This window comes from Microtus pennsylvanicus, chromosome 11, assembly GCF_037038515.1.
Source record: "Microtus pennsylvanicus isolate mMicPen1 chromosome 11, mMicPen1.hap1, whole genome shotgun sequence".
In the NCBI taxonomy this organism is placed as follows: Eukaryota; Metazoa; Chordata; class Mammalia; order Rodentia; family Cricetidae; genus Microtus; species Microtus pennsylvanicus.
This window is the reverse complement of record NC_134589.1, coordinates 75,064,458-75,078,909: the sequence shown is the minus strand read 5'-3', so window position 1 is coordinate 75,078,909 and position 14,452 is coordinate 75,064,458. Positions and strand designations below refer to the sequence as shown.

General features: G+C 44.0%; 1 protein-coding gene and 1 pseudogene across 2 annotated transcripts; both read right to left on the bottom strand.

The window, feature by feature from the left end:
- Positions 1-122: 122 nt before the first annotated feature.
- Thg1l (tRNA-histidine guanylyltransferase 1 like) lies at positions 123-10,100 on the bottom strand. Of its 2 annotated transcripts, XM_075992857.1 has the most exons (7): positions 9,887-10,100; positions 8,543-8,719; positions 6,766-6,935; positions 4,821-4,909; positions 3,695-3,802; positions 2,735-2,795; positions 1,590-1,701 (listed from the first exon to the last, which is right to left on the bottom strand). In XM_075992857.1, the coding sequence occupies exons 1-6, from the start codon at positions 10,075-10,077 to the stop codon at positions 2,772-2,774; spliced, it is 759 nt and encodes a 252-aa protein (XP_075848972.1). In that variant the 5' UTR covers positions 10,078-10,100; the 3' UTR covers positions 1,590-1,701; positions 2,735-2,771. The 2 variants fall into 2 exon arrangements, with proteins under 2 accessions (XP_075848971.1, XP_075848972.1); XM_075992856.1 differs by lacking the exon at positions 2,735-2,795 and having other exon boundaries at positions 123-1,701.
- A 2,306-nt stretch (positions 10,101-12,406) lies between these two features.
- Positions 12,407-12,845, bottom strand: LOC142859482 (ATP synthase F(0) complex subunit g, mitochondrial pseudogene; annotated as a pseudogene).
- Positions 12,846-14,452: the final 1,607 nt, after the last annotated feature.

Genomic DNA, 14,452 nt, shown 5'->3' with positions numbered 1-14,452 from the left:
AACATTTTTTAAAATGTATCCAGAAGTGTCTGGATGTCTGCCACATGGGTATATGCCTCCTAGCTTCCTCAAACACACACACACACACACACAAAGTTAGACTCATTCTGCAGAAACCAACTAAGTGGGCCAAGAAATTGAAATCTTTATTATACTTTCCCCTCCCTTAAAAAGATTTTAGCAGTTGCCAAACATGAGCTCTATTGCTTCTTCTTGGGGAGTGGGGAGAACAGGAAGGAAAAAAAGGCATCAGCAGATGGGGTGTCAATTAGTGAGGGATGAGGCCAGACGCTGTTCTTTCAAAAATACATTTTCTTCTTGGCTGGAAATTCTGCAATCAAGACCAGAAAGCAGGACATAGGCTGTCTTTTAATTAATTCCTGATGGAGGCAAATAATCCTTTTCTTCTAAAACATAAAACAAGGTCAAGGAGAAACGTGACTTTCCCATTGAGTCCAACACCTTGGCAACAAATGATTTTTATTACTACTCTCTGCCCCCTCGCCAACACCATCCTGCCATCAGCAGGAGGGGCTATTTTCAAACCTCTGAAATCAACAGAGCCTCCAACTCCACCCATTCTTATAGCCCTGCCATGTAGTCCAGTTTGGCTTCAAATGTTGGCTTCAAATTTCCTGCCTCAACCTCCTGAGTGCTAGGATTAGGCTAAACCACCACATCAGGCCTCCTGGTGCTCTCGAATTCCAAGGTCATGGTTGTGACAACAGAGGCTGTTTGAAAATGCTTGCCCAGAAGTCTAACGCAAAGTCCGCTTTTCCGAGGGAAGTACTTCCAGCGTCCACGGCGTAGCTGCTCTCCAGCCTCATTCGCATACACACACACCTCCCCAAAACCCTCCCTTCAAAAGAGGTAGGGGACTGGAAACTATGTCCCTGGTAAGAGATGATGACGATCATGCTAACGAATCCAGAAAAATCAATCCTGGAATGGTGCGGGACACCCAGGACACTCCTCATTTGTTCAGCCAAAGCTGCCACCCTGGGGAACTGGCACCAATCCGCGAGTGTTCTCTGGGATTCCTCAGTCTGGAGGCATCGTGCAGGCAGGAACCCATATTTAACTTCACGCCAGAAGAGAACATGAGTTGCAAGCACACGGGTGTCAGAGTGGGAACGTGCAGTCACCGGGTTCTCGAGTTCAGAAAGGTGGGTGAGGGTAAGGTCTGGGCTCCCCTTCTATCAGAGGTGAAAAGAGGTGACGGGATTTTGAGAGGTTTATGCCACAGCTAAAAATGACTCATCCAGCAAAGCATGAATAGTTCTTTATAAAAATAGGATCATGATTTTAAAAAGAGCCAAAGTTATGTTCTAACACCGTAAAAAAAAAAAAAAGGTATTCTGTTTAAGCACAGTGAGAGATATGCCGCCTCCGTCCATTGCTTCTTTCTCTGTCTCCACCGGGTTCCAGTCATGTGGCTCCTTACAGTGCTCTTGGGGCTAGGGATGCTCGAGCCACCTAAGGAGAGGAGCCTCCAAAAGACCTGCATGGCTAAGCACAGCAGAACTGCAGAATGCAGGGTCAGTTCTCTCCCGTCAGAATATCTGGGTGTTCTTTCCAGAAAGCGTCCCCAATGAGATCGCAGTGCAAGGGCACGGGCCTGGTTCTGGTCCGGGTCACAGTCATCCTTTCCCCTTCCATTTCCACAGGCAGCCTAACTTCTTGTGTCCTGACTTCATCCACCTACGGGCAAAGGCAGGGACAGTGTTGTGAGTGGGAGAGGGACACAAAGAGAATTATGGGAGAAATTCACCTTTTTATTTGATATGCCACTGACGGTTAAGAGTTTTATCAATAGACATCTTTCTTTTGAAGTAGAAATACATTTAGGCTTTAATCCCAGAGCTCAAGAGGCGGACAGATTTTTATAGGTTCAAGTCTAGCCCAACCTGCATAGTGAGTCTCAAGCCAGCCAAGGCTACACAGTGAGACCCTGTCTGAAAAACAAACAGAACAAAACAGTACTTCTAGGGCTGTGGCTGTAGATCTGAGCAAAGTTCCTCTCTAGGAGACCTAGCTCTGGGTGGATCCTTAGCAACCAAAATTTTCAACACGTCTCCTAAAAAGGTGACTTTACTGTACTTTGAAGAGTGACTGTGACAACTGTCCACCAATTAGAATCATCTGAGTCAGAAGATTCAGCTAAGGAATTTTCCAGACTGTCTTACTTGACATGGAAGACCCACTCTCAGTGTGGGCAGCACTTTCTGGTACCAAAATCAGCTCCCACCATTGACTTAGGACCAACAAACCCAGGAAGCCTTGAAGGTTTGCAGTGCGAGGTTAGGACTGCTGAGCACCTCAGCCCTGTGGACTGTGCAATCGCTGGGTTCTCTCCCTTGCCAGTGTGAGACAGCCCCCAAGGGACAACTCCAGCTGCTGAGGAGTAGCCCAAGAACCAGGTAACAAATGGGTTCTCATCTTCTTAGGTGAGAGACAACTGCTGTTACTATTTTAATGTAAGATGATTTACTAATATATATATTAGTATATGTATTCATATATGTATATGTGAATACATATTTATACTTATATTCATATTTATCCTGTCGCTGTTTCTCCGGAGGCACCAACTAATACAGCAGACTTAAGGACAAAGCAGGGAACTCACTGGTTATTACTGACTATGAACCTGAATGTACGTTTCCTCTGCCTATCCAAGGCTGTACCAAAGAACAAACATGTAGGAAAAAGCTAGTAAATGAGCGGAGCTTACCAGTGAGATGGATGACTCTCAAGGCACCCTTTAGTTCTTAAAAGCAGGTACTCATAAAAAACTAACAGGAAAAGAAATGAATTTAGAGAAATAATTATGCCTATGGGTTGATAGCAGAGAAAATATTGGTGGAATTAAGAATGGAGGCATCCAAGAATATTAAGACAAGTGTGAATTTCTGGAGAATCTCATGAAATTGCTGAAAGTCAAAGTCTTTTTGCTACCTCCATTCCCCTGTTTACAACATCTTCTAGTGCTCAGCACTTCGGCTGTCTTGGAGTGGATGGACCATTTAATGATATGGGGAGAAGTAGTTTTTGAATGTTTTATGAAAGCAAAATTCTTCCTATAGTCTACTCCTTAAAAAATATTCATTTTTAAGATAGAGTCTCGCCATGTAGCCAGGGCTGGCCTGGGACTCATTATGTAGACCAGGCTGGCCTTAAACTTAAGAGTTCTGTCTACCTCTATATCCCACGTGCTGGGATTAAAGGAGTGTGCCATCACACCTGGCTTATATTTATATTATGTGTATGAGTATTTTGCTTAGGTATACCGCATGCATGCCATGCCTGAGGTGGTCAGAAGGAGGTGCTGAATCCCCTGGGACTAGAATTACAAATGACTGTGAGCCACCACATAGGTGCTGGGAACTGAACCCGAGTCCTCTAGAAAGGAACAAATGCTCCTAACTGCTGGGCCATCTCTCCAGCAGAAAACAAGAACTAACTTAAACTCTGTGATACTATTCACATCGACTTTGAGATTCTAGGCCACTTCTGACTGATGAAATGAGCATCCAAAATATTCCTCTACACTGCCTTCTCTTGGAGAGTATCGATGTCCTGGTAGCAGCCAGCACCTTACCACACATGGGGTGGTGGGCAAAACATAACCTGGGGGAGACTAGGGCTCTCGCGTCCTGACCACCATTTTTCCCTAATAGATAAATAGTCTTACCTTCTGCCACACCAACACGGTCCCTTTCCTGTACATCTGTGGCTCTTCATTGTAGTTGATGTGGAACTGAGAGAACAGAATCTCGTTCTTGTCTCCGGCCAGAGTTCCCTGGGGAGACACAAAGAGAGATAAAGCTCAGTCGGTTTCTCCTACACTCCTGTCCCCAGGACTGCTAGAGTTTATCTTCAGATCACTCGACTGCTGAACTACACCCTGACATTCTCATCCAACCAAGATCATTACGAGCCCCTGACATCCTCATCAGATCTAGATGTCCACATTCATCAATCCCCCTCTGCTGCACTGTCCAGACTATGTGGGCTGGCGCTGACAGGAAACAGGAACTCTGTATAGAAACTAGGTGCTAATGGTTCTTGCTTGATCACAATGTCATTTCTGGAGAGAAAAAAGTGGATGAAGGCTGCCTTTACTCTTCTAAGAGGAAACAAAATCTAATTTTGGCTCTAACTAGACATGGCTGCTGGCATGCCTGCTGGTGTTAGGTCTTCACCACTGACAGCAGTAGTAAAGACAGCTACCCCAGGAATCATAACACAGAAGACATTGTATCAGGAGCTGTCACAATGCACCACCACACTGCAGAGTTAATCATCCCACAGGGAGCGGTGCTATCTCAGAAGGAAGGCAGTACTTACTTAGGACTTCTCCATGGGTTTAAATGCATCAATGTTCTTTCCATAAACCTATGAGGCAAGAACTAGTATTCCTAAACTTTACTGCGGCAGAACGGATACACAGAACTATGGTATTCTGAATCTCAGAACACTGACTCTCACTATTCTCCAGGGTTCTAAACCTAAGAAGCAACAGGAGTCCAGGAGAACATACCATGAGGGAAGAGGCTGTGCAGGAATAAGAAGAACGCATGTACCATCTAAAGACGCAGCTGCAGCCAAGAGTAAGCATGCTAGCACAGCAGCCCAGGGAGACACAATAACCAATCCCTGTCAACGGTGAGCAAGGGAGAGCTTCTGCTACTGAGATCTTAAAGCCTTTCAAAATGAGCTGGAAAGGAAGCTAAGGAACCAAAGAGAACATTCCAGAAATGCTATGAGAGACCAGAGCAAATGTTGTCAGCTATGTTTCTGCCATAGGATCTTTATACCTTTAATCTCTCCTGGGCTTGGACTGGTGTTAGTCCAGACTGTTGGACAAGGGCCCAGAACACTGTATTATAAAGATTATTGATGTGACCTGTGAGGAAAACAAAATAACATTTATGCATACTGAATCTTAGTTATATATAAATATATAATAGTATGTTTTATAGTATCTGTACATTGTTTTATATATAGACTATTATTCTGTATATTGTTTTATATAGAGACTATATATGCCTCCAGAAACCCACAACCTAGCTTCTCACCACTTTAAAGTACACAGATCTCAGAAACATCTAGTGGCTTGCCCAGTCTACCTACACAGGGGACAGACAGGGAAAGGGCTAAGTACATAAGACCTATTCCCTGAGAACAGCTTCACGTGGTCATTTCAGTAATACCTTATGCAAATATGCCGACATAGGCATTCATTCTAGAAATATTTTCCAGCCTACTTGATTTATATTATTTCAGTTTCATTCCCAATTTTTAAGGCAAAATAAAAACACACAATTACAAGCCTCATTGTGTAGTAATATTTTATTTGTGTTTTACTATCAGAATGCAGAGCTAAGCCACTAGAGGCCAGGCAGTGTTGGCACACACTTTTAAAACCCAGGACTCAGGGGACAGAGGCAGAGGGATCTGTTAGTTCAGGCCACCTTGGGCTACACAAGATTGAATCTGTCTAAAAAAGAAACAGAGCTCACGCAAAGGTGATGCCAGCACTTGGGACCCCACGCCTTTAATCCCAGCACTAGGGAGGTGGAGACAGGAGTGATATGGCTGGGTGGAAAGAGGAACCTAAAGCAGGAGGAGACAGGAGCTCAGTGCCGTCTGAGGAGCATGCAGTCTGAAGATGCAGTCTGGGGGCCAGTGGAGTCTAGGCAGTAAGTCTGAGGACCGGATTGTCCCTTTGGTCTGAGCATTGGTAGAGGTAAGAAACTCTCTAGTGGCTGGCTACTCTGCTTCTCTGATCTCTCCCCTTTCACCCCCTAATATCTTACTCTGAGTTTTTATTATTAAGACCAATTAGAATTCATGCTACATCAGTGTAGTCATGTAAGGCAGGCATCACAACACAAATGCCACTGATGCTGGCACTGATGCTCTGAAAGGTCACAGATCAGTGGTTAACTCCAGGGAAACGGCCGGGAAGAGCAGGTACTGTATAACTTATGGCTTCACGTGTATGTGTCTCTCTGTGTGTGTTTCAGAGTGAAAAGGCAGCTGCCACCACGCAGGCTCTCATAAACTGAGTGCAAATGCAAGACTGCCTTATCTTCTGATTTTCAAAAGCCAACGGGGGTGGGAAAAATGGCTACATGGGTAAGAGTTCTTGCTGTGCAAGCCAGAGGACCTGAGTTTGGATCCCAGCACCTGTGTAAGAAGCCACGTGGAGTTGAGCAGTGGTGGCGCCTGCCTTTAATCCCAGCACTCGGGAGGCAGAGGCAGGGACAGATGGATCTTTGTGAGTTCATGGCCAGCCTGGTCTACAAGAGCTAGTTCCAGGACCGGCACCAAAGCTACAGAGAAACCTTGTCTTGAAAAAAAAAAACATAAACAAAAAAAAAAACATATAAATGAATAAAATAAAAGGCCACATTCACCTGGAACCCCTGAGCTGTTGAGCTGTTGGAGATAGGAGGATCTCTGGGGCACGCTAGCTGCCAGAGTTGCTCCAGGAATAAAGCAGAGAAGAGTGACAGAGCAGTACATCCCACTTCTTCCTTCTTGTAGAGGCAAGCACACATAAGCGCATACACTCATATACAAACATGCACATGCGCGCACACACACGCACACTCAAGACTCTATAGAAAATAAAAACTTTTTTTTTAAATACTTGACTCTAAACAACACACCAATGAGCAAACCTTGTAGGAGACCCACGGCGTTAATGTACAGGTTTGGTAGTCTGACTTGAACTGTGCACACTGTGCCACTTACAGTCTGCCTGTCGCCAACTGAGGTAGTCCTTCAAGGTCTGGTTGCTAGGATACAACACGACTCTGCCATCAAATCCTGGCGGGTACAGAAGTGGCTGATCCTCAAAGTAATCCCGCCAGTAGAACACATAGCTGGAGGCGAACTGGGAGGCCACAAGAGTCATGAACTTACTTGCAAATGCAAGACAGGTTGGGTGGAAGGGAAAAGAAAGTGTTTGATATTAATTCGACACCAAGATAGGACCTGTGGATGCAACAGAGAAAGTACACAAACTGTCCAGCCGGCCAGAAGAGAAAATATATTCAGCTAAGAAAAACTACTAACATTTTGGCTATATGTTTTGAATGTAGCCTGCCTCTATTTAAGTTATTCACTATCTTAGTCAGAGTTACTATTACTGCAATGAAATGCCATGACCAAAGCAACTTGGGTAGGAAAGGGTTTATTTGGCTCACACTTCCATATCACCGTTTGTCACTGAAGAGAGTCAGGACTGGGACTCATGCAGAATAGGACTCTGGAGGCAGGGGCTGATGTAAAAGCCACGGAGGGGGTGCTGTTTACTGTTTTTTGCTTTGTTTTTTAATTTTACATACCAACCCACTTCCCCTTTCTTCCTCTTTTCCCATCCCCACCTCCTTCCACCCCCAGTCCACTCCTTAGAGGGTAGCCTGCTTTCTTATAGAACCCAGGACCTCCTACATGATGTGGGCCCTCTCCTATCAATCACTAAGAAAAAGCTCTGCAGGCTTCCCTACGGTCGAGTCTTCTGGAGGGATTTTCTTAACTGAGATTCATTCTCAGATGATTTTAGCTTGGGTCAAATTGACATAAAACTATCAAGCACATTCCAAATGTTTCTCCATAGCATGTAGTATAAATTTATGGTTCAAGGCTTTGTCGTTGGGGCTGGAGAGATGGCTCAGTGGTTAAGAGCATTGCCTGCTCTTCCAAGGGTCCTGAGTTCAATTCCCAGCAACCACATGGTGGCTCACAACCATCTGTAATGAGGTCTGGTGCCGCCTTCTGGCTTGCAGGCATACACACAGACAGACTATGTATACATAATAAATAAATAAATATTTTTTTAAAAAAAAGACTTTGTCGTTGTTGCTTTGGGGTTTGGGTATTGTTTTCAGTCTCGGAAGAAGGGGAACCGATATTTTTAAAACATACCAATCCATCATATAATTTGATTCCTCTAAGAGTTTCATTATACTACCAGATTAAATATCAAATTTATCTCCTTAGTTAAATGTTTAAGTAATACTTTAATGGAAAAGAATGACACTGGCAAAGCTACCTATGAATCACTACTACTCTATTTTAATACTCTCTGTTTACAGTCTTAAATATTCAATAGAGGTCAGTCTGGAAGCCGAACTGATGAGATACAGATGGGAAAGAATCAGATAACGAAAGCATCTGAAAAATAGATAGCACAGGAATGCTCAGACCTCAATAGAAAGAAACAGTTAAAATAGGAACTGTGACCTCTGTAGATGCAACATCACCCAAAATCTTTAAGATCTCAGCTGTTGTTGAGATAAAAAGAGGAGCAGGGAACAGGAAAAAACAACCCTAACAGAGGGCTGGTTTTAAAGCTAACCTGGCTAGCTGGACAGTGGTAAAGCATATCTTTAATCCCAGCACTTAGGAAGCAGAGGTAGGTGGATCTCTGTGAGTTCAAGGCCAGCCTGGTCTACAGAGCTAGTCCAGGATAGGCTCCAAAGTTACACAGGGAAACCCTGTCTCAAAAAAAAAACCAAAAACTCACCTGGCTCTTCTTTTAAACCAATTGCTTTTCCGCCTGAACACGAAGCTGTACTCATCACTCTGTCCATACGCGATCACAATGTCCTCCAGCTCCTCCATTACTGTCTGGGCACATTTGGTCATCAGCTGGAGAGCTCGGCTGTCATTAGGTTTTGCAAAATTGTGCTTCTCAGCAAACCTTCACAGACGAAAAAGAAGGGTGCACATGGCGGAGACTTGGTCATTACCAACACCATCCGTAGAGCAGTTAAGAGGGGACGATGCCACAAGTTCCTTGAGAACTACAGCCCAGAGATGGAGAAACGCCCCAGCAGGTAAACTGTCTTATAAATATGAAGGCTAAGTTCTATCACTGAAACACAAAAGGAGGGGGGTAGTTGGTGGCACAAGCTTGCAATCCCAATGCTGGGGAGGTGAAGGCAAGTGGATTCCTGGGGCCAGATGACCACCAGGCTAGAGTATTTGGTGAGTTCCAAGGAAGTTCCTTGAGAGACACTGTCTCAAAAAAGACAAGGTGGACAGCTCTGAGGGGTGACACCCGAAAACTGACCACACGCTTACATACACACAGAGGAAAAAAATTGCAAGTTTTCTTTCTTGCTTTAATCAGTTGACAAAAAGGGATACAATTACTAGGCTTTAATTGACTTTCCTGTGAAGTTCACCTTACTGGGTAAATAGAGACTACTACCTTATTAGTCCTGATGATTAAGAAATCAAAATGTATTTCTGCCTGGCTCTTATTAAGTCCTCAGTACACATTTTTATATTTCTATGTAGTTATACAATTGTAAAATGATAATAACTAACAATAACGTAACCCTTTATTAATATTAATAATTTAATTATTACATCGGTTTACACTGTCTCCCTCTTTTTCCCCCTGACTACAGTGCAGTTATCTGAAACTGACAGGGAGAAAGGGGCATGCTGTCAACTCCTGCCCGCCTCTAGGTTTACGGAGGCCTCTTTCTTAACAGCCAGTCCGCAAAGATAACTGAACGGTTGCACATTTGACTGGAGTTCAAGTGCTGGCCCGGGATGTGACGTTTTCCGTCCCCCTCCCCCCCGACAAAGTTCTTGCTTAAGAACTGGTTTCTTAACTGGTTTCAGCTTAAGTAGCACGGGCTCTTCACAGTAGCTGTACTACTGTGAAGTAGCTTTACAGTAGCTGGCTGCTTTTCAACATCTCAACTAGCTGGCAACAAAGTCTGACAGTAGCAAGCCCTTCCGGTGACGCTCAATATTGAGTGCTCATTGGCTGCCGCGTTACCCCAGTAACTGGGAACCGCCCATTTCCCGGAAGTGCAGACGCTGCACGCGGTCTCCCGCCCCGCCAGCTCACCGGTGGAAATTCCGGCCGTCTAGCCGCACCACAACCCAGCAGTGCGGCAAGCAGGTATCGTCAGCCTCAAAATCCCGCACGTACTCGAACTTGCTCTTGGCCATGGTCACCCCCAACCTCAGGCACCGTCTTAAAGTAACAGAAGTAGCGGTAAAGCAACAGCCAAGCTCAGCAGCGCTGAAAGGCCACATTCCCCGTGGGGGTAGCACTAGGCGGGCCCCACCCCGGAAGTTCCTGTCGCTGGTGGAGCCGCTCTAGCCTGGGTGGAGGTTTCTCTCTCGACTCTCCCGTCTTCAACTCTGCTAGTTGCTGGATTCGGCACTGTTGTGCCCCCCCTCCCCCACCGCAACAAATCTCTTTCACGAAGCTGTTAAACGTTGTTTTGTCACCAAGTTTAAAAGTGTAGTCGTGACTTTTTTTTGTCTCGTATTTCTAGATAGCATTTATAAAGTACTAAATAGCGTTTATAAATTCCTTGCAAAGACTGAAATACACTAAATTATCACTTTATAACTGTGAGTAGGACCTTCCAGATTCTTCCCGGTAAGTTTAAACAAGGAACATAAAAGAGAAATCAGTCTTGTGTACAATTTTGTATTTCTCTCATTGGTCTTATTTGTTTTTCCTTGCTTTATTTACTGGTTGTTCTGAAGGTGTGTGATTCAAACAAAGAACGTGCCAGCGCCAGCGAGACAGCTCAGTCTATAAAGGTGTTTGATGCCAAGTGTGATGACTTAAGTCCCTGGAAGCCACATGGTGTGACCTTCCTTCCTCAGGCTTCCCAATAGCTAATACCAGAGACATGTTACTCTGCCATATACTACTAGGTGAATTTAAATTTTGTACTCATCAATATAAAGTAACTTTGCATGTGTATGAGTTTGTGTGCATCTGTTTATGTGCACGTGGAGGTCAGAGGTGACCGTCAAGTGTCTTCCTCAACCCCTCCCCCTCTTAATTTTTGAGACTGTCATTCACTGATTCAGCTAAACTAGGTGGCCAGCAAGTTTTAGGGAGCGTCTCACCTCTGCCTCCCTAGTGTTGGGATTACAGGAATAAACTTCCCATGTCCCACTTTTTATGTGAGTGTTTGGGATTTGAACTAGGTTCTCTATGCTTTCCTGGCAAGCATTTTAAATGCTGAGCCATTTACCTAGCCTTGAACTCGGGGATCCTTTTCCAGCTTTGCCCACTGGCACAGAAGAAATATCGTCAGCTCTTGATTGCAGCGCCGCTCCTCATTGGAGTCAATTTCTAGAAGACATGACTGCTTCCAAGTTAGTTGTATCACAGAAAACGCAAAGTGAGATGGAGACACATGTTTTGCCAGAAGGGAAAAAACTGCCTGAGTAATAAGAGATGGGGACCAAACACGAGCCTGTATGAGGAGGGCTCCATCAGGCAAGTTAGAGATGATCTGAGCATCAGTAGGAACTATGGTCATTGATGATGGTACACGGAAAAGGCGAAAGCCCACAACACCATAACCATACCCACAGGAAAGCTTTATTTGATGGTGTTAGAGGTAATTATTACACTAACCACTAACTTCTTACCCTGGTAACTGGAGGGTTTTTTTATTTAGTTTTTTTTAATTTGTTTTCTGTTTGTTTGTCTTGTGTAGAGTTGTAATCCAGTGCCGGTTGATGAGGTAAAGTACTTTACGAGAGAATACTGCGTAGTTTCAGATAAAGAATGGTGGTCTCAGGGAATCAGGTTTTTCTATGAAATAATTCAAACATGGATTACTAATAGATACTAAAACTGTAATTTATATAATTTGTGTAAAACCCCACATTCCCCCAAATCTGGTGGTATTGTCTCACAAATTGTTTGCTAGTCACAAAATGGAAAAACATAGTCACAAGCCAGATCACTTACTACCCTCAGCTAGTCACCAAGGAAGTGCCATTGATTTTGTTAAAATCTACAGCCCCTGGAGATTCCGGTCAGTGCTACATGACAAACATGGTTAGAGTTAACTCAAGTAGTGAACCAATGATCATAATCTTCCCCACATCTTAAAATTGGAGGATACTGTTGAAATTGCCATGTCCCAAGCTTCTTTTTTTGTTTGTTTGGTTTTTTTTTTAGTTTTTCGAGACAGGGTTTCTCTGTAGCTTTGGAGCCTGTCCTGGAACTCCCTTTGTAGATCAGGCTGGCCTCGAACTCAGAGAGATCTGCCTGCCTCTGCCTCCCGAGTGCTAGGATTAAAGGCGTGCCCCACCACCGCCCGGCTTGTCCCAAGCTTCTTAGAGAAGGCTTTCAAGTATGATCCAGGCAATGGTATATTTTCTTTTAAATAATTTTCTCTTTGCATCTTTTAAAAGAGATTTTCTTTTTTATTGCTTGTGTATTCCTGTGAACTCAAGAAGACCAGAGGAGGGTGTGAGATTCCCTTGGAGCAGAAGTTACAGTTGCTTGTGAGACCCCAGATGTGGGTGCAGGGAATTGAACTCCAGTCTTCTGAAAGAGCAGCAAGAACTCTTAACCAATAAGCCATCTCTGCCATGCCTCTGGTTTTTTTTTTTTGTTTTTGTTTTGTTTTGTTTTTGAGAGTTGGTATTTTATTCAGATAGCAGTCTCATTACATGTGGTCCAAGAATATCGAAAGAACTCAAATAAAATCAGATGCGAAGGTCAGTCTTCACACATCATAGCCAACGATGCCACGTTTGCCTATGATCTCTCCAACATAAAACCACATCCACACCTCAGTGGCCACCAAACCATTCAGCACAGCTTCCTTAACTGTAAGATGTTTGAAGCTACCAGTTTTAGCACTTTGAGTTATTTTTTTCGCACTCTGAATAGCTGCAGGGAGTTTAGCAGGGGTTGGGGGAACCAGCTCAACCTTGGCGTATTGCCAAAATGTGGCCAATCGAGGCTTCCAGTAAGTCACAGCAGCAGATACTAGCCCCGGGGCCTTCTCCGTGAAGTTATGGTCGAACTTGGCCATGGTCTAGGGTGGAAGGTCCGTCTCCTCCATGCCTCTGGTTTTTTAAAAAGTTAAAAAACAAAAACACAGATGAAAACCTTAGTGTGCATACCAGGACAGAAGGATGAGTTGGCCTGGTTATTGGGTAGCTGACCCACCATAGGTTTGTGTACAAACATAGGTTTGTGTAGAGATAGACACCAAATCCTAGTAATGGTTTGCCTGGAAAGTCCCAGTTTTTTTGCATTCATTTATCTATTAAATCCTTAGTGGTTTTGTGTTGGTTCTGGGGTTTTTATTGTTTTGTGAGTTGACCTTAAAACTTTGTGTTTACTTTTCTGATTAACACCACGAATGACGTAGGATTCACCACAGGTGTTTCTAGGAACTCAGGTCATTACCAATGCTGTACCGTATTTATTTTATGAATGTTTTTATTAGTGTGTGGCAATTGTACAAAATAATGGACATCATTTTCATACATGTGTGTACCACATTCTGATTATATTCATCTCCCATTGTCCTCCCCATTTCTCATACATTTTCTACTTGATCCTGTTTCTTTCCATAATATTTCCTCTTCTATTTCCACATATTTATTTTAGAGTCCACATATGAGAGAAAAATGCAGCCTTTCATAGTGAGCTGGGCTCTCCACATCAAACATTAATCAAGAAAATGCCCCGAAGATAGGCCCAAAGGCCAACCTGATGGAGACAGTTCTTTAGCTGAGGTTCCTCTTGCCCAGTTTGTGTCCAGTTGACACAAGCTAACCAGCATGCTCTTTCAGATTGAAAAGGGCTTCAAGGTCAAACCAAACACAAGGTACACATTTTGACTCAGCGCTACCTTCAAAACTGCTGTACACACACTGGGAGTAGTCTAATAATAATCAGTCATTAATCACCACTGTCTGCTTGAGTTTACTTCTTGCTCACTGCTGCTTTTTTTCCAGGAAGGCCTCTTGATCCCCAAATAATCTCAATGCAAAATCCAGGAAGTGATTTGAGAAGTTTCACCACCGGGCGGTGCAGCATCTTTTTGCTGTCCCCCCCCCATTTTTGTCAGTTTCATACACATACGATGTTCTGTGATCATCATCACTCCCCCATTATCGTCTTTATCTACCTCACACCCTCATGACCCGCCCCTTTCTTCCCCAACTAGTCCCTCAAATCTACTTTCATACCTTGTTTTCTTGGCACGGCTCTTCCGCATGTCACCACAGCTGCCAGTGTTCCTGATTGCAATGGCTGCCCCACTACCAGAAGACAATGTTTTACAGCACTCCTCTCTCTCTTCTGTTCTGCCCCCTTTCCCTGATGTTCCCTGGGCCCTGGAGCCGGCAGGGGAGTATTATCCTCCTACACAGAAGGGGGAAATCAATAAGTGGAACAGTAATGCAATCTGCTGGAAATGTTGGCTAATTAAAAGCAGGGAGTTAGGGAAGAGAACAGCTATGTGCTTGGACAGGAGAATAAACTTAGGAGATATTGGAAGTATTTGGCAAGGTAAACATAGGTTTTCAGAAAAGGCACATGTGGCAGAATGTTAACAATGATTGATTTTAGTGTTTGCTCTAGGGACATGCATTGTATTTAATATCGCATCTTTCCTATATGGACATA